Source organism: Ammospiza caudacuta, chromosome 1, assembly GCF_027887145.1.
Source record: "Ammospiza caudacuta isolate bAmmCau1 chromosome 1, bAmmCau1.pri, whole genome shotgun sequence".
In the NCBI taxonomy this organism is placed as follows: domain Eukaryota; kingdom Metazoa; phylum Chordata; class Aves; order Passeriformes; family Passerellidae; genus Ammospiza; species Ammospiza caudacuta.
In genome coordinates this window covers 5,265,618-5,292,091 of record NC_080593.1, presented here as the reverse complement: position 1 = coordinate 5,292,091, position 26,474 = coordinate 5,265,618, and the positions used below count along the sequence as shown (strand labels likewise).

Here is a 26,474-nt window from a genome sequence, read left to right as displayed (position 1 = left end):
AAGGGCCATAAATCATATCAGTTCACATGTTTTAATCAGCTGTCTGTAAAAAAAAGATAAAGGTGTTAAAATTCTTAATTTTTGAAACAGAACAAAATGAAATTAAATTAACTAAATGAAATGAAATTATATGAAAACAAATGAAATTAAATGAAATTAAATGAAATAAATAAAATAAAATAAAATAAAATAAAATAAAATAAAATAAAATAAAATAAAATAAAATAAAATAAAATAAAATAAAATAAAATAAAATAAATAAAATAAATAAAATAAAATAAAATGTAATAAAATTTTTAAATGGCCCAATAATCTCCCTGCCCCACCAGTGCCAAAAGGAGGAATGGGAGGGGACACCATGAGCCGCACACAACAGGGTGAGCCTGAAGACTTGAGATTGATGCAGAGAAGGCAGGACAAGGACAAATGTCTCTGCCAGAGCAGATCTCCTTGGACAAGCCATCCCACCAAAAGGTCAGAGATGCATTCAGGGTTAAAGGAATCTCTGGAAGTTGTGTAGCTCAGCCTCCTGCTCAGGAAATGTCTCTGAATAACACCAAGTCCACTCATCCAAGGATGTGCATGCAGAGCTGAGTGATGTTTGGCTGTGTGGTGTGTGCAGATGATAAATGCACAGCACTGGTGTGATTTTACACAACTCTAAGTAACATTTACTCCTCTCTTCTTTTATTCTGAACAGCACTAACCATTGGGATCTCACTCTCTCACTCCAGCTTAGGGATGATGCTTTCAAATAAAATATTCTTCTCCTTTACTGACTCTCATAAGCACAACTGAAACACCAATCCAGATTGTGTGACCCAGGAGTAGTTTAGATCTAGTTTTATGACTAACAAGGGTTTCTACAAATGAAAACAGAGAGCTTGGGACACAGCTGTCAAGAGCAAGTCTATTGGATTACCAGGCATATTTCCTGCTCCAGAGCTCTTCTGCTTCTCTTCCATATTCTCTCACATATCTCTGTCTCCAGGATGTGCTCTATAGTCATTAAACCATTAATGGGAGCAGCAAATTTACTCTGTCTCCATCCCCACCCCCAGAAAAATTAACCCTCATTTGTAGAATCCTAGCTTCATGCCTCAGACACAAACCCTGAGCTGCAGCACAGCTGCATTCAGGAGGCCTTGTGGCACTTGTCAGGCTGGAGAAGGACAAGATATCCCTATACCATCCCCAAGAGTGACAGTGCTCTGGCACCTTTGATCTACTCTCTAGAGCAGGGAGGGAATGGCTGGTGACAAAGTGCAGCCTGCAGCACTGCACTGTATCATCAGAATGGACTGGTGTGCCAGTGCAGGTGCTCATTTTATCACACTGGATTAGGGCTTTAGTGCTCACACAGTTTAAACATTAATATTTGCCTATTTAAGCCATAGGCACCGGCACAGCCTGGCCACAGAGGTGCTGCCATGGCTGAGTTTGGGGACTTTTTAAAGGCTCTGGGGGAGTTTGGGCTCTATCAGAAACTGCTGATCCTGCTCCTCTCCCTCCCACTCCTTCTCAACCCTTTCCAAATGGTTGGCCAAGTGTTCATGGTGGTGGAAGTGCCTCACCACTGTGACACCAGCTGGATCCTCGCCGTGGGCCCCAACCTGACAGAGGAAGAGCAGCTGAACCTCACCCTGCCCCGGGGCCCCGACGGGCACTTTGAGCAGTGCTCCATGTTCTCCCCAGTGGACTGGGACCTGGATTCCATCCTGGCCTATGGGCTGAACCACACTGAGAAGTGCAGCAGTGGCTGGGTGTACCCCTCCGAGCAGCCACCGTCCCTGCTGACCGAGGTCTGTACCTGCTGCTGCATCTGCTGGGTGTGGAAGGGATGGGAATATCCTGGGCTGTGCTTTGGTCAGCCAGTGCCCGCTGTGGTGCAGAAGAGCTGTGGGTGAGACTTTCAGAATAATGTCTTTAGTCAAAAGTTCTTCAGCATTTTTCCCTTACATCTATGGTTATCCAGCTTTCTTTAGTCAAAAGTTCTTTAGCCTTTTTGCCTTCCCTCTATGTTTCTCCAGCTTTCTTTAGTCAAAATTCTTCAGCCTTATGCCCTTCCCTCTATGGTTATCCAGCTTACTTTCTGCAGCTCTAAAATACCTGAATGGTGTTATATCAGTGGCTCTAGTAATTTCTCCACTGTAAATGTCTTGATCTGCAGATTCCGGAGATCCATTTTCAGTTTGATGTTTGGCACTGTTTTTGACATTTCACCTGGGTACAAATCAAGACAAGTGCAATAAGCCAACATTAACCATGACCACAAGCCTCATTGCCTTCTGGGAGGGGGTGGAATATCCTGGCCCATGCTTTGGCCAACCCATGCCAGCTGTGGGGCGGTCAGGTTGAGATTTACTGCACGGCTTTGCCTCCATCACACAGATGGCAGCTGGAATCCCTGGGAGCTTGTTGCAGCAAGGCCATGGTGAGGATGCCTGGGGAGGGCACAAGCAGGGACTATGGGGGTGTGAGGTCCAGCACATGTTCTGCCCATCACTTGTCCCCTTTCCACTCTCCAGACCCTTGACTTCATGATGTAGCTGCCTGGAGTGACCTTCTGGGCATCCCGGCCACAGTACCCTCTGTTCTTCTGCCTGCTTCTACTCACAGCATCTCCGTGAAAGACATTTACCTTCCACGTGCTTGTCATTGATATTTCTTGGGCCTCCAGGAACCCTCAGTAAGGCAACAAGACATGCCAGGGCTTTGCAGTTGAGAGCAAAAGCCTTGTTTATCAGCATCCTCAACTTCTCCATTCTGCCTCATCTCCCACCTTCTAGTTTACATGGTCGTGGTCTGTCAAACACTGTACTTGATGCTCTTGGAGGTCTTTCCCACCTTAATGATTCCATGATTCTGTGGAATCATATAGGTTGGAAAAGACCTCCAAGAATATCAAGTTTGCTCTCTCTGTGGACCTTTGCTCCTTTCTCACTTTCCCTCATCCCTTCTCCCTCCTTTCCTACCTGCCAGCTCCAGCACTTTCTCACAAGTACCTTCCATGCAGCTGGGACACACGACAAAGTCCAGCTTCTGGCATTTGCAAAAGCTCCTTGGTGTCCCTGGAGCACCAAGTCCATTCCAGACAAGGCTTCTCTGCAGGTGTCAGCAGCTGCATCCCTTCCCATTCCTCCTTTATCAGTAAAAAGCACTGCTCTCCTCTTTCCACCCAGAAAGGCTGCCCAAGCCCAGAGAGCAGCTGGAGTCTGTCCAAAGCAACAGCTTCTGTGTTTTCCTTCCTCCAGTTTGACCTGGTGTGTGACAGGGCAGTCCTGAATGATGTCTCCCAGTCCATCTACATGGCTGGCCTTCTCATTGGAGCCATGGTCTTTGGGATGCTGAGTGACAGGTGAGGAAACACAACTCCTTCCCACAGACACTGCCCAGCACCCAGGGACAGCCCAGATCAGGGGGCAGACTGTCCATGCACTGAACCTTCACAGGATGCAATCCCCTTGCCTGAGATTGGGCATCTGGGCTCACATGAGAGCTCTGGAAATGTCTGAGGGTTGAAAAGAGAGGCAGATACAGCATTGTGGGGGGGTTCTTCAGCAATCACAAGTTTAGCCCCTGATGGTGTCTCAGGCTTTGCCAGAACCATGATGGGTCAACACTGGAGACACTGATTTTTCTGCACATTGTTTCTTGAGGTGTAAAGAGGAGCTATGTTCACATGGGTGTCAAATCTCCTCTGGTTCTCAAATGACTTTGCATCCCTCCTGGGCTCTTCCCTCTCCCCTTGGGGTCTCTCCCAGTACTGACTGATTCTTCCCTCTCCTTCCACAGGATAGGCAGGCGGCCAGTCTTTCTCATCTGCATCCTCCTGCAGGCCGTCTTTGGCCTGGCAACTGCCTTTGTGCCCCACTTCTATGTGTTCATGGCCTTCAGGTGTGTCGTGGGAGCTGCCGTGTCAGGAATTATGATTGTAGTCGTGTCCCTGGGTGAGTGGGAGGCCCTTGCCCTGAGGGAGCAGATGTCACCTCACAAGACACAGTAACAAAAGAGAAACCAAAAAAACCTGAACCTTGGTTTTTCCTTTCAGCTACAGAATGGGTTGGTATCTCCCACCGGACAAAAGCGCTGCTCATCACTCACACAGCTGCCGCTATCGGGGACATGTTGGTGGCTGGTTTGACTTATGGAATTCGCCATTGGAGGCTGCTGGAGATTGCAGGATCTGCTCCTATGTTTGCGCTTTTCTTCTATATTTGGTAAGGAGGAGCAGGGCAGAGATTGTGGAAGACTCAACGAAGATGTGAGGACGTGAGTGAGGAGGAGGCAGCAGCTCAGAACCAAGCTGGGTCTTTCCCATCGGAGTGCAGGTGCTGGAGGAGCTGCTGCAGAGCTCAGCACATCTCCCTGGACCCTGCACTGCTGAGAGCAGCAGCTGCTCTGCTTCAGGTCCCCACATGTGGCCTTTGGACCCTAAATTTAGGGTGTTTAGACCCATTGATCCCTGGTCCATTCACTTTAGAGTGGGGCTTGATGATCCTTGTGGGTCCCTTCGAATGCTGAAGGTTCTGTGGTTCTGGGATCTGATCCTGTGGTGATTCCAAGGCTTGCTGGACATGGTGCCAGAGAAAGGGGCTGTGGGGGATCTCAGCAGGACACAGCAGCATGTGCTGGCCTCCTCTCATGGCAGGGTGCTCCCAGAGTCAGCTCGCTGGCTGGTGACCAAGGGCAGAATCGAGGAAGCCAAGAAGGTGCTGCAGAAGGCAGCAGCCACCAACAAGCGCAGCCTCCCACCAGAGCTCCTGGAGCAGGTACTGGGGGGTCCCGGCCTCAGACACTGCCCTGGGCCTGGCAGCAGCTCCTGGAGCAGGTACTGGGGGGTCCTGGCCCTCAGACACTGCCCTGGGCCTGGCAGCAGCTCCTGGAGCAGGTACTGGGGGGTCCTGGCCTCAGACACTGCCCTGGGCCAGGCAGCAGCTCCTGGAGCAGGTACTGGGGGGTCCTGGCCCTCAGACACTGCCCTGGGCCTGGCAGCAGCTCCTGGAGCAGGTACTGGGGGGTCCTGGCCTCAGACACTGCCCTGGGCCTGGCAGCAGCCCCTGGGGCTCAGCTCATCCCAGAAACATCTCTGCATTCCCACTGGGGCTGCTCGGGCCATGGGCTCTGGGGAACTTCAGCTCCAGCTGAGTTCCACAGGGACCAGGTCAGGCAAGAGGCCCAGCCTCTGCTGAGGCTCAGCCTGGAGCTTTCTGGGCTCCCCCTGGGCATGTGGGAAGGACTGAAATGCTTCCCTGGCTTTTCTCCTGTGAGCATTCCAGGAGTGTGACTGATGAGCACAGAGTCTCTCTTTATTCTCTGGGTTTGCACGCAGAAATGCCTGAAGGGGAGTTCCCTCCTTGCCCACCCCAAAGTCCCCACACTGGGGAGATGTTCATCCTGAGGAACCTCTCAGTCACCACCCCCTGTGCTGGGCACACAGAGGGCAGTGGGGCTGCCCTCCCTGCCACAGCACTGGGGTCACAGGCCTGCCCCACTGAGGCTTTCCCTGGTCTGCAGGTGGAAAAGGAGCTGGACATGGGTTTCCTTTTGCTGCTCTGACTCCTTGTCTTTCTGTGTTTTGAAGTTGAAGCCTGAGAAAGAGGTCAAGTCTGGAAGTTTCCTGGATCTCTTCAGGACAAAGAACCTGCTGAAGGTGACTTTAATCATGCCGTGTGTCTGGTAAGCCATTCCCTGGTCCCCTCTGTCAAAACTAGTAGGTGAAAGAAAAGAATTTGATGATTGACAGGAACCATAAATTAAAATGATATTTTTGTAGTATATATGTGAATGTCTTCATCTGCTATCTTTCTACCTCCACATACTGGACCATATTTACCATGTCTGGGCATGGGAAAAAGATGATTATCCATGATACTGTGGGTTTTGTTAGAAAGGCTTGAGTAATTCCAGCTTTGGCAATCCCTGGGCCCTGGAGGACTTTTGCACCTATCTAGGAGCTTTGCAGTCAGTCTAGAATTTGCTGACCATGTGGAGATCCATTCTGCTTTATCTCGTGCTACTATGACCCATACAACTTTCAAAGGTGCTGACTAGAACCAAAACAGAGATTGCTGGGAATTTAAGTAATTTGCATGTGTTCTAACCTTTCTAATATTTGGTGATAAACCCCCAGAAAACCATTTGATGACATGTTCTATCCTGCTTTACTTGAATTTCAGGTTTGCAGACAGCATTGTCTACTATGGGCTGAGCCTCAGCGTGACAGATTTTGGCCTGGACATCTACCTGACACAGCTGGCCTTTGGGGCAGTGGAACTTCCAGCTCGAATTTCCTGCATTTTCCTGCTGGAATGGTTTGGGAGGAAGAAAGTGCAGGGCATTCTCCTGCTGCTGGCTGGCACAATATGCCTCATCCTCACTGGCATCCCTGAAGGTGAACCTTCCCAGCCTGTGAGCAGGGCTGGGCAGTGCCCTGAACATCCCTACCCTTGCTCAGAGCCATCCTCCCACCCTGGTAGCCCCCCCCCCTCAGCTGCCCCCACTGTCACAGCCCAGGCTGCTTCATCCCCAGCATTCTGGCTTCCCTCACCTTGGATTCCTTCTCGCTCGGGGCTGTGCTGGTTCTCCACAGCTCCTGGCCCTTGGCAGGCAGTGTCCATTGCCCACCACCCACCCACAGGACGCTACCACCCCCTGGCAGATAGCTATAGCAGAAGGAGTGCTTTGAAAGCCACCATGTCTCCCTTTCTTAGATGAAGATAAAAAGCAAATGCCCACTCCCCCTCATCAGTTTGCATCTGTTTGTGCCCTAATCCATGTAGATATCCCCTGCTACTGTGCCAGGGCTGTGAGTGAGACTGCAGATAACAGTGGGGCTTTGTCAGGGCGGTCGCTGTTCAAAGACTTGTGACCGTCCCAAAGAAGTGTCTTGAAAAAGACATCTCAGGAGCACCGGCATGTCTGTGCTCATGCTGAGTGATTTCAGAACTTTTGTGATCTGGGAAACGCAAATGGAGAAATGGGGTCTTTGTGCAGGGTTCTAAGAAGAACCTTTATTGAGCTTCTTCCTCAAAATAATGCAGGGATGAAGAGCCTTTCAGGCAGGGAAAGCAGGGATTTATATTTGGATTTTGAGGGGCGGGGCAGAACACCAGGCCCAATGGGATGAGGGCACAGAGGTGGAGCAAGGGGGAACAGCCAATGGGATACAGTGAATCTGCATGTCACAGCAAGGCATGCTGGGTGAAGCCTTTTTCCTCACCCTAACCAGGTGGTTATAGCTTGAGGGGTTTCCCCTCCAGGGGAGCATTGTGGGCTTCTCCCCTGTTGGCCCACCAGCCTCCACAACTCCCCCTTCTTTATTTAATAAAAAGCCTTGCGGGAGGAGGTGAGAAATTAGTATGGGGAGGAGGTTATGGAAAACAGGGAAAAAACTGGGAAGGAGGAAGACAGAGGAGGGGACATGGTACCAAGATAAGTATGAAGGTAAGTGTGATTCTGGGGAAATAACTTGTTTAAACTTGTCTGGTACTTTGCATCGTCTGTTATCTGGTGATGGGAAGGTTGACTTGGTGTTGTAGTTGATGACGCCATCTTCGTCGCCAAGTGCTGTTCCTCTGGTCTTCTGGTAGACCTGTATTTGTCTCAGTAGAACTTTTGTTATTGTCCGTGGAGGTGGTGTTTGCTGTGCCTAAGTTTTTGGCATTTTTGGGAGCCATCTTGGGCCTGATGGTGTTGAGACACAGGCATAGTCTCTTCCCCAGGTAATCAGTTAGAAAGGTCCAGATATTTGCTGGGTTTCAGGATCCTTAATCAGCACCAGCGGTTTCTCTTCAAGCTTAGCTCTGGCCAAATTTGAGAAATGCTGAGGTACGGGGGATGTTTGGCTCTGAGAAGGAACAATTTAGAAAATTAATAACGTAAAGAGCCTTACAGAGCCTCTCAATGGGAGCTATAATCTCTGTTCCTCCCCACTGCTGATTGAGGACCCTTTTAAGGGTGCCATGAGTCTTTTCTACAATTGATTGCCCTGTGAGAGATTGTGGTATGCCTGTACTGTGCTTTACACCCCATTGGTTGAAGAACTCTTAGCTTGTTGGAGACATAAGCAGGGAAATTATCTGTCTTGATGCTTTCTGGGACTCCCAGAGTTGTGAGCACCAGGAGGAAGCGCCTGATGTTGAACACTATGTTTAGCATTCTCTCCTGCGTGTGCTGAGGCAAACACCACACCAGAAAAGGTATCTATGGATACATGAACGTATTTTAACCTCCCAAAAGATAGGAAGTGGGTCACATCGGTCTGCAACAATTGGCAACTCTCGAGGTCTCTGGGGTTGACCCTGGAGCCGACAATAGAATTTGGTAGGCTTGACAATTTGAGCAAGTGGCTACCACAGCTCTTGCTTGCTCTCCGCACAGGTGAAACATCCTCATGAGAGCTGGGATATTTTGATTAGAGAAACCATGTGACAACTTTGCCTGGGCGAAGGTGTCAGGAACATTGGCAGTTTTAGCAGACATGGCTAGTGAGTCTGCCTTCTTGTTTCCCTCCATGATGGCCCCTGGGAGGTCAGTGTGTGACCTCACATGCATTTTGTGGTATGGTTGCTTTCTGTGGGAGATGAGATATATTAATTTAGAAAGCATGCGGTACAAATTTGGGTTGGAGAACTGTTTTAAAAGAGTATGTTCTGCCCTCATAGCTACTCTGGTTATGTAGGCCAAATCTGTTACCAGATTAAAAGGTTCTTGGAATTTCTCAAAAGCTCTAACGATGGCAGTTAATTCTGCAATTTGTGGGGATCCTTCCACCATTTGGACATCAGACTGCCACTTCTGTATCCTGGGATCCATCCAAGTCATTACTGACTTGTGGGATCCTCCTAAGTTGTCAGTAAAAACCATTAGAGCTTTGAGAGATGTTCTACTATGCGTTAGTTTAGGGACCAGACTGACAGCCAAATTGAACAGTTTGTGTTTTGGAAGATGAATAGAAATCTAGCCCATGAAGCTATCTAGGGTGAACTGGAAGATCTCATTGATCCCCAGTCATCAATGGAAGGTAAATGTATGTGAACTCACACCCCACAAGCATGCAGAGGTGAGTCCTAGCCTTTTTGATTAGATTCGCCATAATTTCTTGAGGAGTGGTATTGGTCTTAGTAGGTTGATTATGGGGAAAGACCCACTCACTAATTAAAAGGGGGTCTTTCAAACTTGCATCCCATTGAAAAATTAGGGCATGGAACCTTGGGGCCTTACCTAAGACAATCAGTTGGAAAGGCAGGCTGGCTCGTAATGGTGGGCTTGACACAAAGACAGGGCCTCCTGGACCTTGATGACGGGTTCCCAGGCCTCCGGCGTGAGGATGCATGGCAAATCCAGGTCCTCACTGCCACAGAGCAGGTTGAAGAGTGGTGCAAAGACCTCCATCATTATCCCCAGCAGGGGACATACCCAGTTGATGGACCTGCAGAGCTGGTGTAGGTCTCACAGGGTTTTCAGGTCATCCTGGATGGCCAGTTGCTGGGGCACAATGGTCCACTCATGGATCCAGAGTCCCTGGTTAGTCCAGAGGCAGGCATGCTGGATTTTGTCTTCATGGATCTCTAACTCAGCCTCCTCAATGGCTCTGATAGTTCTTTTTAAAGTTACTTTAAGGCAATTTTCTTCAGGTGGGCAGATGAGGATGTCATCTATGTAGTGAGAGAAGACCGCATCAGGGACCAGGCCCCTCATGGGCGACAGGGTTTGGACTACATACCACTGGCATATAGTCAGGGAGTTTTTCATTCCTTGAGGGAGGACCAGCTAGTGGCCCCTTTTTAGAGGGGCCTGCCTGTTTGAGGATGAGATCAAAAACGCAAACTTGAGGGCATCTCAAGGATGGAGGGGGATATTAAAGAAACAGTCTTTAATATCAGTGATAGCAAGTTTCCAGTCCTAGGGCAGCATAGAAGGTGAGGGCAAACTGGGCTGCAGGGGACTCATGTCTTCAGCTGCGTCATTTGTTTTCCTGAGTTCAGAGAGGAGCCTCCACCTATCTTTGCCAGGTTTTTTCAAAACAAAGATAGGGGAATTCCAGGGGTTATTGGTCTCAGTGATGTGGCCCTTGGCAAGCTGCTCCTCCACAAGGGCCTCTAGTGTGCTCAACTTTTCATTAGAGATGGGCCACTGATAAACCCTCACCAGACAATTTTGTCTCCAGATGAGTTGAGGGATGGTAGGACTGGTGTACTTGCCAGTGGCCCCAACTAAAAAATCTCTACTGGATTTTTAGAGAGGCTGCCCACTGGGATATGAGGTGCCTGCCCCAAAGGGTGGTTGGTGTCTTCACTACAAATGGCCTGATGGTCTCCATCTTGCCCACAGGACCTTCTACGACAATATTTATTTTATTTCTCATGGAAGCTGCTGCACCTCCAATCCCCAAGGTCATCCCCACCATGGGCTGTAGTTCCTAATTTGCTGGCCACTCAGAGCAGGCGATGATGGTGACATAAGCCCCAGGGTCCAGCATGCCCAGCCGGTAGATCTTCTCCCCCTTGCAGAACAGGCCACACTCAATGATGGGTTTGTTTGAGCCCACAACCTGCACCCACATGATGGTGGGGTTGAGGGGAACCTGTTCCAGGCAGTCTCTGGGTAATAGAAAAGCCTGTGCAATTGGCGTCACAGTGGAAAGGGGGAAAGGTGGTTCAGTGCAACAGATTGAGACCAAAATTTCATCTTCGGATTCTATAGTCTGTACTTCTGATATGACATGAATTTCATCCAGTCCATTCAAAGTATGTCCTATGATTAGGATGTTCCAAGGACCAGTTTTTCCTGTAGGGATCTTATAAATACCTTCACGGGTGAAGTCAATTGACAGCACAGTTACCAACTGGCGCTGGGTGCCCACCTGTATCTTTCTTTATGTTGAATCTCCTGCATGTGGGGTGGAACACTTAGAGGTGGTCCTTGCTTCTCCTGTTCTTCACAAGTGGTAGGGAGAGCAGGACGGGACGGCCTCTGATTTGATGCTGTAGCATGGGGCTGTCCCACATTCTCCTTCAGTTTCCTGGACTCTGTTAGTAACATGGCTGATTCTGGAGCCACTGATGGCTTTTCCAGTTGTCCTTGATGAGTAGTCTCTCGGGGCAGTGCTTTAGAAATTGTCTGAAATCGCTGCAGTTGAAACATCTACAATTTTCTTTTGAAGCTATTGCTGCAAAGGCTCCTGATATGCCTTCTGCAATGCCCTTTGCAACGTCTTGGGCAACAGTGTTTTCCGTAGAATTGTGTTTGGTGCAGGCTTCCACCATTTGCTCAATGGATGGTTCAATGTCAAGGGAAAGGGCTCTTATGATTGCTTTGCACTCTATATTTGCATTGGCCATGACCAGTTTATTCAAAACCTCCTTTCAGGCTTCTGGACTTTTTATTTGTCTTTCAAGTGCAACCTTAAGTCTATCAACAAATTTTATGAAAGTCTCATTCGCTCCTTGTTTAATGTTCATGAAGCTCTGTGTTGGAATGGTGCCGTCGGGAGTGAGAAGCAGTGATGATTTGGTAGCTGTGGCAATATCATTAAGTGCAGCTTCTGGTAAGTCTTTTGCTTGGTCCATGAGTTTTTGGAAGTTACCTTCTCCTGCCATTTGTTCAATTGTTAAATTTGGTTTGTTCGCATCTTTGGAATATGTATCTGCCAATGACTTTAGATATTTTTTCCACTGGCTTTCCCACAGCATGTACTCGGCTGGGGAGAGGAGGTGGTTTATGATGCTTTTAATGTCCTGGGGTACTAAAACATGAGCACAGAATGTATCTTCAAGTAGGTTCTTAAAGAAACGTGACCCCTGGCCATGCTCTTTGGCTGCCTCACAAAGCTCTTTAAGTTCCCCGTAGGGAAAGGTCTCCCAGAAGCTGGGTGATGTTGTCCTTCTCCCCAGTTTACACACAACTAGGAAGGCCAAGATTTTTTGGCCAGTTCTGGATTCTACTCCTAAGTGGCGTTGCTCTGGGTTTTGGCCCAGCAATACTCAGACCTGGGACTGGAATCTGAGTCTGAGGAATCGCTACTCATCCTCCAAGGAGGATGGAGGGCACTTTATGACTGCATGGGGCCTTCTTGGGCAACCAGAATCCTCCAGTTGGTGAGCAGCAATGGAGGCCAATATGGATTCCTTGTGGTCACTGTCATTGCTACTTCTGGCTCCAGTGTTGTAGGAACTGGAAGGGGAGTGACCATCTGGGGAGGAGCCAAAAACAGATGGGGTACAGGAAAGGATGGGGTCCAGGATGGGGAGGGAATTCCCAACAGAAGCTGAGTGTCCCAGCACTGTTACACCCATCGATGCAGGGGGAACGGAGAAGCTGATCAAGTTGGAGAGCACAGAAAAAGGCAGAGGAGAGGCAGGAAAGTGGCCATTTTGGGGTGTGAGGGTGGGAAAACTTGGGCAAGGAGAGGATAAAATGGCAGGGCTGGCCATGTTACCAGCACCATTTTGCAGGGTAACAACAACAGGAAGAGACAAAACAGGGTATGCAGGTATAGGAAGAAAGTTGAGGGGAAAGTCCAGAGCAGCATGGCCTGTGCCATCCTGGCAAGGGGAGGAGAGAGATGGGGAGGCATCAGGGAGACAGCAGCAACCCTCTGCTGAATAGTGACATCCGCCTGCCAATTGCCCCTCTGGCGGGGAAGAGGGTTTAGGGGCTTGGGGAGAGGATGAAGAAAAACTGGTTTTGAACTGGGGACCCGAAACTTTTCCCAAATCATTCCCCATTTTCTTCATTGACTAAACAATAATGTGAAACAAAGGGTACAATTTCCAAAACTAATTAGAAAGAACAAAATCATGGTTAAGGTTATAAATCTCTTAAGATTCCCCATAGAAAACCTAAATTTCCCCGCTACATGGGCACCCACAACTTGGAAAAAGATGTCTCTTTGAGAAGGGCTCAGCTTAGGGCAAGTAAGATTGCTGACCATCCTCAAACTTCTATCCCACATCCAGCAGCAAAAGAGAGAAAGAAAGGCAAAAGACCCCAACATAAATGCACAAACTTTTCTTTGGGCTAGCAATGCCCAGGGGGCCAATGAAAACCTGCTGGATGGGTGGTCAGCCCATTGACCGGCCTCCAGCCTCTTCTTCGAGGTCTTCAGAGGGTCCCAGTCACCCCTCAGAGAGCCTTCACCAAAATGCAGGAGGGTCTCCTTGGGGAAGTGGCTGCACCAACAGCGACTTTTCTCCTGCAGCGGGAAGCTGCAGGAGGCGCATCTTCGGGGACATCTTTGCAAAGGCCCCACATTGGGCGCCACTACTCACAGAGGGCATTGTTCAGAGTGCCACAACCGTCCCAAAGAAGTGTCTTGAAAAAGACAACTCAGGAGCACAGGCACATCTGTGCTCACGCTGAGTAATCCAAGGTATGCAGATGGAGAGACAGGGTCTCTGTGTAGGGTTCCAAGGACAGTCCTTATTGAGCTTCTTCCTTGAAAGAATACAGGAATGAAAAGCCTTTCAGGAAGGGAAAGCAGGGATGTATATATGGATTTTAAGGGGTGGGGCAGAACACCCAGCCCAATGGGATGAGGGCACAGGGGTGGAGCAAGGGAGAAGGGACAATGGGATACACTGAATCTTCATGTCACAGCAAGGCATGCTGGGAGAAGTCTTTTTCCTCACCCTAACCAGGTGGTTATAGCTTGAGGAGTTTTCTCACCCGGGGGTGTTATGGACTTTTTCCCTGTTAGCCCACCAGACTCCACAAGGCTTCCCAATGCTTTCCAGGTCAGGGACGTGGCATTTGCAATTAAGCACTCCCAAACACCTGTGCTGGCTCAGCAGCTCACTTCAGTGGTACATCTCGAAAATGCTCAAGGCCTCAGGAGAAATCTGGGTTTTCTTTGCCAGAGAGTATTTTCCAGGTAAGGGTATGCTGGAGATCATTTCCAATGGGTTAGGTGGTAGCTTTGCTTAGCAAGTCTATTAGAAAGGGCTGTCCCAAGAAATCCCACTTCAGAGAGTTCTGGACCCAAGTGAACCATTCCCCTGGAGATTACAGTGGTCATTTCTCCTCCTCCTTTCAGACCAGGCCGTGGTAATCACTGTCTTGGCCACCATCGGCAAGTTCACAGCCACGGCCGCTTTCTCCACCTCCTACGTCTACACTGCTGAGCTCTTCCCCACCATCCTCAGGTGAGATGTCCCCCCACATCAGAGCTTCCTTCTGCCATGGCTGGAGGTGCCCATGGGGCCACATTCAGTGCAGGAGTATTGACCCCTGCCCTCCCTGTGCCCCTCTCTCCTGCAGGCAGACGGGCGTGGGGCTGTGCTCCACCATGGCGAGGGTGGCCGGGATCCTGGCCCCGCTGATCATTCCCCTGGCCCAGTACCACCGGGCCATCCCCAAAGCCATCTTTGGGAGCATCCCTGTGCTGGTGGCCCTGTTCTGCATCCTGCTGCCGGAGACCCGTGGCGTTGACCTGGCAGATGCCACAGGGAAACAACAACCTCTAGATGAGGTGGGTACAGGGATCTCTGAATTTAAGGGGAAAAAAAAAAAACAGCAAACTTAAGGCAAAGAAATTATCAGAATCAGGGATGAATACAGTCTCATCGTCTTTCTTTCCTATCTTCAGGAGCAGAAAACCGAAGTGTCTCTCTGAGACACCAGAGATGATGACAGAGACTTGGAGAAGGATGTCTGCAAATGCCCAGAGATAGGGCAGCGATGATAGACCAGGCACCACTAACAGTCTAGTCTGAGTCCATCTTTCTTGAAGCAGACCAGGGAGGCATTGCTGCCTGGAAATTGGTCTTTCACATGGTGAACACAATATCCATGGTCACAGGGAGAGGAGATCTATGTCACTCTGCCTTTGGAACAGATGCACTTCCAAGTGTCCCTGAAACCCAGTTTGGTCATGCCTGGCTGGCGTCCCAATGTGTTCCCCAGTCCTTTGCAAGCTGGTACCCGTGGAACCATCCCTGTTGTGTTTTACAGCAATAAAGAATCACCAGTAGAGTGGCTGTACTGGGCAAAAGCGGGCGCTGGGTTTGTCCCTCCTGCTCTCAATCCCTTGGGTCGTCGGGCTGCACCTCAGCCCAAGCCTCAACATCTGATCAGGATGTCACTGCACCCCTGTCACACACAGCTTTTCTTCTTTAGATTTTCTTTCCATGTGGTGTTGAAGTTGAGTTTCTACATGAATAATATAAATTATACTCTGAGTTTGATAAGAGACACTTGTAATGCAATATATGAATAATAAATGGTGTTGGCTTTTTTTTTTCCTACTGTTTCACAGTTGGCCTTTTTAACTGCTCTTGGCTCTGGAGTATGTTCCTGGAAAAAGCCTGCACTGAGCCTGCAATCCCACCAGGCTGCAGGCAGGATGGTGCTCAGGGGTCAGGAGGGAGCAGTGGAGAAGGGAAGATTCTTACCTGGAATCACCTACACCAAGGAAAGAGAGCAGGGCTGTTCCTGGCCCAAGAACAGAGAGCTGAGAGGCCCTGCAGAGGCTGAGGATGGGGATGTGCCTGAAGGGAAGCAGGGTGGGAAGGTGTCCCAGAGCGTGGCTGCAATCCAGCAGGGCCAAGCCCAGCTGAAGACAGGACCTGCCTATGCCTCCCTCCCTCCCATCCTGGAGCCTGTGAAAGCCCTGCCTGGTGCTTCACTGGCTCCCCACCCCACACAGCAAAGCACCAAACCCATCCCCAGGATGTACCTGGGGGGCACAGGGGGCTGCACTCTGCCTGCCACAGAGGTGCCAGTGACACAAAACAAGGTCTGTGGGTCACTGAACACACCAGAAACACCACACACCAACCTCACTAGAAACAAACACCTCACTAGAGCCCTGGGACACCTCCAGCCTCTCGCTTCTTGATAGGCAGGATGAGAATAATGTGAGAGACCTGGAAGGGATTCAGGGCTGTGTACTCCTGCTGCAGGTGGATCCACAACGCCAGGCTCCAAAGGCAGCAGAAGAAATGTTTGGGATGGGTCCCAGTGCTGAAGGCTCCACAAAAAAGCATCTCCCTCCACAGGATGACAATTGTCCCTCAACATACATGTTCAGCAGCTGTGCTTCTGAAATCTCCAGTCAGGGTGTCCTTGATAATTTTCATGTTGATTCCACCAAAACAGACCAGGATGCTTCTGAAAAAATGAACAGGGGCAGAAAAACATCAGGAGACAAGGAAGATTATGACAGTCTGTCTTCTGAAGATTGGGGATGTTAAATTATGATCTTTCAGAGAAGGAGTTCTTTATATAGGTGGAAAAAAAAGCCAACAGGGAGAGCTGTGTGGGTTTTTTAACGTTCTAAAATAAGCACAAGTTTTCTGATACAGGACCAAAAGTGATTCTTGAAATCAGCTGTACAATGATAAGCAAAGAAAAGTGAAATGAGTTTGCCAAGGTCGGAAGGGCAGAGGAGGGAAATGAACCCTGGTGTCCTGAAGTCTTGGGGTGTGGGGACATTGCTAAATCTGCTCTCCCTGTGCCCCTGCACTCTGCTCCTCCCTGAGTGCCCTTTGCATAAATATTACATGACATAAATGTTATAGGAGTTAACAATTATACTCATGATAAACAAGCTCAGGAGAAACCCCAGAGGGCCACAGAATGAACACGTGCACGCTGAAAAGGGCCATAAATCATATCAGTTCACATGTTTTAATCAGCTGTCTGTAAAAAAAAGATAAAGGTGTTAAAATTCTTAATTTTTGAAACAGAACAAAATGAAATTAAATTAACTAAATGAAATGAAATTATATGAAAACAAATGAAATTAAATGAAATTAAATGAAATAAATAAAATAAAATAAAATAAAATAAAATAAAATAAAATAAAATAAAATAAAATAAAATAAAATAAAATAAAATAAAATAAAATAAAATAAATAAAATAAAATAAAATGTAATAAAATTTTTAAATGGCCCAATAATCTCCCTGCCCCACCAGTGCCAAAAGGAGGAATGGGAGGGGACACCATGAGCCGCACACAACAGGGTGAGCCTGAAGACTTGAGATTGATGCAGAGAAGGCAGGACAAGGACAAATGTCTCTGCCAGAGCAGATCTCCTTGGACAAGCCATCCCACCAAAAGGTCAGAGATGCATTCAGGGTTAAAGGAATCTCTGGAAGTTGTGTAGCTCAGCCTCCTGCTCAGGAAATGTCTCTGAATAACACCAAGTCCACTCATCCAAGGATGTGCATGCAGAGCTGAGTGATGTTTGGCTGTGTGGTGTGTGCAGATGATAAATGCACAGCACTGGTGTGATTTTACACAACTCTAAGTAACATTTACTCCTCTCTTCCTTTATTCTGAACAGCACTAACCATTGGGATCTCACTCTCTCACTCCAGCTTAGGGATGATGCTTTCAAATAAAATATTCTTATCCTTTACTGACTCTTATAAGCACAACAGAGCTATTCCCACTCCTGAAACACCAATCCAGATTGTGTGACCCAGGAGTAGTTTAGATCTAGTTTTATGACTAACCAGGGTTTCTACAAATGAAAACAGAGAGCTTGGGACACAGCTGTCAAGAGCAAGTCTATTGGATTACCAGGCATATTTCCTGCTCCAGAGCTCTTCTGCTTCTCTTCCATATTCTCTCACATATCTCTGTCTCCAGGATGCGCTCTATAGTCATTAAACCATTAATGGGAGCAGCAAATTTACTCTGTCTCCATCCCCACCCCCAGAAAAATTAACCCTCATTTGTAGAATCCTAGCTTCATGCCTCAGACACAAACCCTGAGCTGCAGCACAGCTGCATTCAGGAGGCCTTGTGGCACTTGTCAGGCTGGAGAAGGACAAGATGTCCCTATACCATCCCCAAGAGTGACAGTGCTCTGGCACCTTTGATCTACTCTCTAGAGCAGGGAGGGAATGGCTGGTGACAAAGTGCAGCCTGCAGCACTGCACTGTATCATCAGAATGGACTGGTGTGCCAGTGCAGGTGCTCATTTTATCACACTGGATTAGGGCTTTAGTGCTCACACAGTTTAAACATTAATATTTGCCTATTTAAGCCATAGGCACCGGCACAGCCTGGCCACAGAGGTGCTGCCATGGCTGAGTTTGGGGACTTTTTAAAGGCTCTGGGGGAGTTTGGGCTCTATCAGAAACTGCTGATCCTGCTCCTCTCCCTCCCACTCCTTCTCAACCCTTTCCAAATGGTTGGCCAAGTGTTCATGGTGGTGGAAGTGCCTCACCACTGTGACACCAGCTGGATCCTCGCCGTGGGCCCCAACCTGACAGAGGAAGAGCAGCTGAACCTCACCCTGCCCCGGGGCCCCGACGGGCACTTTGAGCAGTGCTCCATGTTCTCCCCAGTGGACTGGGACCTGGATTCCATCCTGGCCTATGGGCTGAACCACACTGAGAAGTGCAGCAGTGGCTGGGTGTACCCCTCCGAGCAGCCACCGTCCCTGCTGACCGAGGTCTGTACCTGCTGCTGCATCTGCTGGGTGTGGAAGGGATGGGAATATCCTGGGCTGTGCTTTGGTCAGCCAGTGCCCGCTGTGGTGCAGAAGAGCTGTGGGTGAGACTTTCAGAATAATGTCTTTAGTCAAAAGTTCTTCAGCATTTTTCCCTTACATCTATGGTTATCCAGCTTTCTTTAGTCAAAAGTTCTTTAGCCTTTTTGCCTTCCCTCTATGTTTCTCCAGCTTTCTTTAGTCAAAATTCTTCAGCCTTATGCCCTTCCCTCTATGGTTATCCAGCTTACTTTCTGCAGCTCTAAAATACCTGAATGGTGTTATATCAGTGGCTCTAGTAATTTCTCCACTGTAAATGTCTTGATCTGCAGATTCCGGAGATCCATTTTCAGTTTGATGTTTGGCACTGTTTTTGACATTTCACCTGGGTACAAATCAAGACAAGTGCAATAAGCCAACATTAACCATGACCACAAGCCTCATTGCCTTCTGGGAGGGGGTGGAATATCCTGGCCCATGCTTTGGCCAACCCATGCCAGCTGTGGGGCGGTCAGGTTGAGATTTACTGCACGGCTTTGCCTCCATCACACAGATGGCAGCTGGAATCCCTGGGAGCTTGTTGCAGCAAGGCCATGGTGAGGATGCCTGGGGAGGGCACAAGCAGGGACTATGGGGGTGTGAGGTCCAGCACATGTTCTGCCCATCACTTGTCCCCTTTCCACTCTCCAGACCCTTGACTTCATGATGTAGCTGCCTGGAGTGACCTTCTGGGCATCCCGGCCACAGTACCCTCTGTTCTTCTGCCTGCTTCTACTCACAGCATCTCCGTGAAAGACATTTACCTTCCACGTGCTTGTCATTGATATTTCTTGGGCCTCCAGGAACCCTCAGTAAGGCAACAAGACATGCCAGGGCTTTGCAGTTGAGAGCAAAAGCCTTGTTTATCAGCATCCTCAACTTCTCCATTCTGCCTCATCTCCCACCTTCTAGTTTACATGGTCGTGGTCTGTCAAACACTGTACTTGATGCTCTTGGAGGTCTTTCCCACCTTAATGATTCCATGATTCTGTGGAATCATATAGGTTGGAAAAGACCTCCAAGAATATCAAGTTTGCTCTCTCTGTGGACCTTTGCTCCTTTCTCACTTTCCCTCATCCCTTCTCCCTCCTTTCCTACCTGCCAGCTCCAGCACTTTCTCACAAGTACCTTCCATGCAGCTGGGACACACGACAAAGTCCAGCTTCTGGCATTTGCAAAAGCTCCTTGGTGTCCCTGGAGCACCAAGTCCATTCCAGACAAGGCTTCTCTGCAGGTGTCAGCAGCTGCATCCCTTCCCATTCCTCCTTTATCAGTAAAAAGCACTGCTCTCCTCTTTCCACCCAGAAAGGCTGCCCAAGCCCAGAGAGCAGCTGGAGTCTGTCCAAAGCAACAGCTTCTGTGTTTTCCTTCCTCCAGTTTGACCTGGTGTGTGACAGGGCAGTCCTGAATGATGTCTCCCAGTCCATCTACATGGCTGGCCTTCTCATTGGAGCCATGGTCTTTGGGATGCTGAGTGACAGGTGAGGAAACACAACTCCTTCCCACAGACACTGCCCAGCACCCAGGGACAGCCCAGATCAGGGGGCAGACTGTCCATGCACTGAACCTTCACAGGATGCAATCCCCTTGCCTGAGATTGGGCATCTGGGCTCACATGAGAGCTCTGGAAATGTCTGAGGGTTGAAAAGAGAGGCAGATACAGCATTGTGGGGGGGTTCTTCAGCAATCACAAGTTTAGCCCCTGATGGTGTCTCAGGCTTTGCCAGAACCATGATGGGTCAACACTGGAGACACTGATTTTTCTGCACATTGTTTCTTGAGGTGTAAAGAGGAGCTATGTTCACATGGGTGTCAAATCTCCTCTGGTTCTCAAATGACTTTGCATCCCTCCTGGGCTCTTCCCTCTCCCCTTGGGGTCTCTCCCAGTACTGACTGATTCTTCCCTCTCCTTCCACAGGATAGGCAGGCGGCCAGTCTTTCTCATCTGCATCCTCCTGCAGGCCGTCTTTGGCCTGGCAACTGCCTTTGTGCCCCACTTCTATGTGTTCATGGTCTTCAGGTGTGTCGTGGGAGCTGCCGTGTCAGGAATTATGATTGTAGTCGTGTCCCTGGGTGAGTGGGAGGCCCTTGCCCTGAGGGAGCAGATGTCACCTCACAAGACACAGTAACAAAAGAGAACCCAAAACAAAGCCTGAACCTTTGATTTTCCTCTTAGCTACAGAATGGGTTGGTGTCTCCCACCGGACAAAGGCGCTGCTCATCACTCACACAGCTTTTGCCATCGGGCAGGTGTCAGTGGCTGGTTTGAGTTACGGGATTCGCCACTGGAGGCTGCTGGAGATTGCAGGATCTGCTCCTATGTTTGCCCTTTTCTTCTACATTTGGTAAGGAGGAGAAGGGCAGAGCTTCTGGAAGACTCAATCCTGGGTGTTTAGCTGGTCAGAGTGACCCCGAGAGCTGTTAGAAAGTCTCTTTTCCCAGCCCGTGTGTCAAAGGAGTCAGAGCTCTTCATTTCTCGGTCTCAAGGTTGTTTATTGTATCTTATCTATTAAATTCTTTCTCCAGGCCTGATGATATCTGCTCAGCAGGACAGACAGAGGCACTCTGCCTGCCTGCAGGATAGTGTTATCTTTTTATACTAAAAATGACGTGTAAAATATTTACAATTATTGTCCAATACCTACCACCTATGTTAGACAGTGAGCTTCTACTCTAACCCAATCTAAAAGTGCCAACATCACAGCAGAAGATGGAGGATAAGAAGGAGAAAGGCTGGGAATGTCCAGATCCCTCCATCTTGCCCCCTGAACCCCCATCCTGAAAACCTCAAAAATCTATTTTTCGCCCCGCGACAAACTAATTGTTATTCTACTTATACTTTTGTGGCTTGCTGATCTTCATATAAGGTTGGCAACTTGCTACATGGGTCATAATCAAACCCACAGGAGTCTTGGGCTCTGTGCCAGGGCCTCTGAGGCCCCTGGCAGGGGTCCTAGAAATCCAGGACAGCCAGAGGGATGTCTTGAGTTCCGACAACATAGCCCTGATGTGAGGGTGTGAGACAGGAGGAGGCAGCAGCTCAGAACCAAGCTGGGTCTTTCCCATCGGAGTGCAGGTGCTGGAGGAGCTGCTGCAGAGCTCAGCACATCTCCCTGGACCCTGCACTGCTGAGAGCAGCAGCTGCTCTGCTTCAGGTCCCCACATGTGGCCTTTGGACCCTAAATTTAGGGTGTTTAGACCCATTGATCCCTGGTCCATTCACTTTAGAGTGGGGCTTGATGATCCTTGTGGGTCCCTTCGAATGCTGAAGGTTCTGTGGTTCTGGGATCTGATCCTGTGGTGATTCCAAGGCTTGCTGGACATGGTGCCAGAGAAAGGGGCTGTGGGGGATCTCAGCAGGACACAGCAGCATGTGCTGGCCTCCTCTCATGGCAGGGTGCTCCCAGAGTCAGCTCGCTGGCTGGTGACCAAGGGCAGAATCGAGGAAGCCAAGAAGGTGCTGCAGAAGGCAGCAGCCACCAACAAGCGCAGCCTCCCACCAGAGCTCCTGGAGCAGGTACTGGGGGGTCCCGGCCTCAGACACTGCCCTGGGCCTGGCAGCAGCTCCTGGAGCAGGTACTGGGGGGTCCTGGCCTCAGACACTGCCCTGGGCCTGGCAGCAGCTCCTGGAGCAGGTACTGGGGGGCCCTGGCCTCAGACAATGCCCTGGGCCTGGCAGCAGCCCCTGGAGCAGGTACTGGGGGGTCCTGGCCCTCAGACACTGCCCTGGGCCTGGCAGCAGCCCCTGGAGCAGGTACTGGGGGGCCCTGGCCTCAGACACTGCCCTGGGCCTGGCAGCAGCCCCTGGGGCTCAGCTCATCCCAGAAACCTCTCTGCATTCCCACTGGGGCTGCTCGGGCCATGGGCTCTGGGGAACTTCAGCTCCAGCTGAGTTCCACAGGGACCAGGTCAGGCAAGAGGCCCAGCCTCTGCTGAGGCTCAGCCTGGGGCTTTCTGGGCTCCCCCTGGGCATGTGGGAAGGACTGAAATGCTTCCCTGGCTTTTCTCCTGTGAGCATTCCAGGAGTGTCACTGATGAGCACAGAGTCTCTCTTTAGTCTCTGGGTTTGCACGCAGAAATGCCTGAAGGGGAGTTCCCTCCTTGCCCACCCCAAAGTCCCCACACTGGGGAGATGTTCATCCTGAGGAACCTCTCAGTCACCACCCCCTGTGCTGGGCACACAGAGGGCAGTGGGGCTGCCCTCCCTGCCACAGCACTGGGGTCACAGGCCTGCCCCACTGAGGCTTTCCCTGGTCTGCAGGTGGAAAAGGAGCTGGACGTGGGTTTCCTTTTGCTGCTCTGACTCCTTGTCTTTCTGTGTTTTGAAGTTGAAGCCTGAGAAAGAGGTCAAGTCTGGAAGTTTCCTGGATCTCTTCAGGACAAAGAACCTGCTGAAGGTGACTTTAATCATGCCGTGTGTCTGGTAAGACATTCCCTGGTCCCCTCTGTTAAAACTAGTAGGTGAAAGAAAAGAAGTTGATGGTTGACAAGAACTGTAAATTAAAGTGATTTTTCTGGTAATACACCTGTGAATGTCTTGATCTGCTGTCATTCTATACTCCAAATACATGGTAAATACCGATTTACCATGTCTGGGCATGGGAAAAAGATGATTATCCAGGATACTGTGGGTTTTGTTAGAAAGGCTTGAGTAATTCCAGCTTTGGCAATCCCTGGGCCCTGGAGGACTTTTGCACCTATCTAGGAGCTTTGGGTTCAATCTAGAATTTGCTGACCATATTGAGATTCATTCTGCTTTATTTCCTGCTACTATGACCCATACAACTGTCAAAGGATGTGACTAGAACCAAAACAGAGATTGCTGGGAATTTAAGTAATTTGCATGTGTTCTAACCTTTCTAATATTTGGTGATAAACCCCCAGAAAACCATTTGATGACATGTTCTATCCTGCTTTACTTGAATTTCAGGTTTGCAGACAGCATTGTCTACTATGGGCTGAGCCTCAGCGTGACAGATTTTGGCCTGGACATCTACCTGACACAGCTGGCCTTTGGGGCAGTGGAACTTCCAGCTCGAATTTCCTGCATTTTCCTGCTGGAATGGTTTGGGAGGAAGAAAGTGCAGGGCATTCTCCTGCTGCTGGCTGGCACAATATGCCTCATCCTCACTGGCATCCCTGAAGGTGAACCTTCCCAGCCTGTGAGCAGGGCTGGGCAGTGCCCTGAACATCCCTACCCTTGCTCAGAGCCATCCTCCCACCCTGGTAGGCCCCCCCCTCAGCTGCCCCCACTGTCACAGCCCAGGCTGCTTCATCCCCAGCATTCTGGCTTCCCTCACCTTGGATTCCTTCTCGCTCGGGGCTGTGCTGGTTCTCCACAGCTCCTGGCCCTTGGCAGGCAGTGTCCATTGCCCACCACCCACCCACTGGACACCACCACCCCCTGGCAGATAGCTATAGCAGAAGGAGTGCTTTGAAATCCACCATGTTTCCCTTTCTTAGATGAAGAGAAAAAGCAAATGCCCACTCCCCTTCATGAGTTTGCATCTGTTTGTGCCCCAGTCCATACCCCATCCTGCTGCTTTGCCAGGGCTGTGAGTGAGACTGCAGATAACAGTGGGGCTTCCCAATGCTTTCCAGGTCAGGGACATGGCATTTCCAACCAAGCACTGAAGTGAGCTGACTCAGCAGCTCACTTCAATTGCACATCTAGAAAATGCTCAAGGCCTCAGGAGAAATCTGAGTTCTCTTTGCCAGAGAGTATTTTCAAGGTATGGGTACACTGGGGATCATTTCCAATGGGTTAGGTGGTAGGTTTGCTTAGCAAGTCTATTAGAAAGGGCTGTCCCAAGAAATCCCACTTCAGAGAGTTCTGGTCCCAAGTGAACCATTCCCCTGGAGATTACATTGGTTGTTTGTCCTCTTCCCCTCAGAACAGCCCGTGGTAATCACTGTCCTGGCTGTCATCGGCAAGTTCACAGCCACGGCTGCTTTTTCCACCTCCTACGTATACGCCGCTGAGCTTTTCCCCACCATCCTCAGGTGAGATGTCCCCCCAAATCAGAGCTTCCTTCTGCCATGGCTGGAGGTGGCCATGGGGCCACATTCAGTGCAGGAGTGTTGACCCCTTGTACGAGCATCGGGGGCTAGGATGGTTGGGATGGACAGAGATGAGAGATCTCTGAAGCCAGGTCGTGGAACTTGTGGGTTTATTGCAAAGGGCCTGGGTGCAGGGCCCTGCTGGGAGCTGCCAGGCACAGCTCGGAGCAGGCCCGAGAGATGAGAGGGGTAGAGAGGATGAGAGGGTAAGAGAGTAAGAGGGTGAGAGAGAGAGGTTCCCATTACAATGCAATAAATCTTCTTCTGTGTTGAATATTCTAATTCTCACTAACCAATCTAGTACAAGATACAAATCCTATAGCATTTAGATACAGCCTATAAGAATCATTACATTACCATACTGTGTTACATTTTAAACCCTAAAAACTCCCCTTTGGGCCCCTTCTGCCAAGCTGGCAGGGTCTGCTCTGACCCTTGGGCCTGTCTGCAAGCAGAGGGTGTGCAGCTGGCCACACACCATTGTTTTTCAGTTGTTCAGTAACTGAGGGATCTCAAAGCTTGCTTTCATTTCAATCTCGCTTATAGTTTCCATATTCTCAAAATCTTTTGCCAGGCAATCATATTTATAAAGCTTACCTGTTTCATCTTCCCCAACATCCCTGCCCTCCCTGTGCCCCTCTCTCCTGCAGGCAGACGGGCGTGGGGCTGTGCTCGACCATGGCGAGGGTGGCCGGGATCCTGGCCCCGCTGATCATTCCCCTGGCCCAGTACCACCGGGCCATCCCCAAAGCCATCTTTGGGAGTATCCCTGTGCTGGTGGCCCTGTTCTGCATCCTGCTGCCCGAGACCCGTGGCATTGACCTGGCAGATGACACAGGGAACAAAGAACCTCCAGATGAGGTGTGTACAGGAAACTCTGAATTTAAGCGAAAAAATATCCAAAACTGCAAATTTAAGGCAAAGAAATTATCAGAATCAGGGATGAATACAGTCTCATCTCATCCTCTTTCCTTCTTGTCTTCAGGAGCAGAAAACTGAAGTGTCTCTCTGAGACACCAGAGATGATGACAGAGACTTGGAGAAGGATGTCTGCAAATGCTCAGAGAGCAAGTGATGACGGGACAGGCGCCACTAGCAATCTAGTCTGAGTCCATCATTCTTGAAGCAGACCAGGGAGGCATTGCTGCCTGGAAACTGGTCTTTCACATGGTGAACGCAATATCCATGGGCACAGGGAGAGGAGATCTATGTTACTCTGCCTTTGGAACAGATGCACTTCCAAGTGTCCCTGAAACCCAGTTTGGTCATGCCTGGCTGGCGTCCCAATGTGTTCCCCAGTCCTTTGCAAGCTGGTACCGGTGGAACCATCCCTGTCGTGTTTTACAGCAATAAAAATCACTGTTGCAGTAAAGACACGTTTCTTCATCCACCATATCAAAACCTTATTCTTCACAGCTCATTCATATGATTTTCTAAAAGCATTGTGTTTAATTCTAATTGGTTAGTAACTTATTGCAACTCAGTTCATTGGTTTGTAGTTGCTCATGTCCGTGCATGATAAAGGCTTTCTTCTTTACAGATTTTTCCTTTTTTTCTTCACGGATTCTCACAAGTTCAGACTTCTTATTTTCACAGGTGTCAGATGGTTCTCACAGGTAAAGGCTGCCAGGCTGAATCTCACCTGTCAGACCAGCTGTTAGCTGTACCCATAAGAAGCAGTAGGCCTGAGCTATGATTTTACAAGGACTTTCTTTTGTAAGGTTTTACCCAAATGCAATAAAGAATCACCAGTAGAGTGGCTGTACTGGGCAAAAGCGGGCACTGGGTTTGTCCCTCCTGCTCTCAATCCCTTGGGTCGTCGGGCTGCACCTCAGCCCAAGCCTTGACATCTGATCAGGATGTCACTGCACCCCTGTCACACACAGCTTTTCTTCTTTAGCTTTTCTTTCCATGTGGTGTTGAAGTTG

The 26,474-nt window shown here is 49.4% G+C and overlaps 2 protein-coding genes across 2 annotated transcripts; both read left to right on the top strand.

Annotated features, from left to right (window-relative positions):
• The first annotated feature begins 1,430 nt into the window (after window positions 1-1,430).
• Window positions 1,431-14,961, top strand: LOC131566831 (solute carrier family 22 member 13-like). Its single transcript, XM_058818253.1, has 10 exons — window positions 1,431-1,802; window positions 3,255-3,358; window positions 3,796-3,950; window positions 4,052-4,220; window positions 4,652-4,772; window positions 5,585-5,679; window positions 6,180-6,394; window positions 14,039-14,147; window positions 14,263-14,473; window positions 14,956-14,961. Exons 1-10 carry the CDS (start codon window positions 1,431-1,433, stop codon window positions 14,959-14,961), a joined length of 1,557 nt encoding a protein of 518 aa, XP_058674236.1.
• Window positions 14,962-18,039: 3,078 nt separating this feature from the next.
• LOC131565904 (solute carrier family 22 member 13-like) lies at window positions 18,040-25,686 on the top strand. Its single transcript, XM_058816991.1, has 10 exons — window positions 18,040-18,411; window positions 19,864-19,967; window positions 20,405-20,559; window positions 20,663-20,831; window positions 21,883-22,003; window positions 22,815-22,909; window positions 23,417-23,631; window positions 24,381-24,489; window positions 25,197-25,407; window positions 25,532-25,686. Exons 1-10 carry the CDS (start codon window positions 18,040-18,042, stop codon window positions 25,556-25,558), a joined length of 1,578 nt encoding a protein of 525 aa, XP_058672974.1. The 3' UTR covers window positions 25,559-25,686.
• Window positions 25,687-26,474: the final 788 nt, after the last annotated feature.

Excerpts from the sequence above, each read along its gene's own strand:
- LOC131565904 (XM_058816991.1), top strand. The coding sequence starts at position 18,040 with ATGGCTGAGTTTGGGGACTTTTTAAAGGCTCTGGGGGAGTTTGGGCTC. Across the intron at positions 23,632-24,380 it reads CCTCACTGGCATCCCTGAAG|AACAGCCCGTGGTAATCACT; the intron begins GTGAACCTTCCC and ends TCTTCCCCTCAG. Across the intron at positions 25,408-25,531 it reads ACAAAGAACCTCCAGATGAG|GAGCAGAAAACTGAAGTGTC; the intron begins GTGTGTACAGGA and ends TCTTGTCTTCAG.
- LOC131566831 (XM_058818253.1), top strand. The coding sequence starts at position 1,431 with ATGGCTGAGTTTGGGGACTTTTTAAAGGCTCTGGGGGAGTTTGGGCTC. Across the intron at positions 3,359-3,795 it reads TTTGGGATGCTGAGTGACAG|GATAGGCAGGCGGCCAGTCT; the intron begins GTGAGGAAACAC and ends CTCCTTCCACAG. Across the intron at positions 5,680-6,179 it reads TTAATCATGCCGTGTGTCTG|GTTTGCAGACAGCATTGTCT; the intron begins GTAAGCCATTCC and ends CTTGAATTTCAG.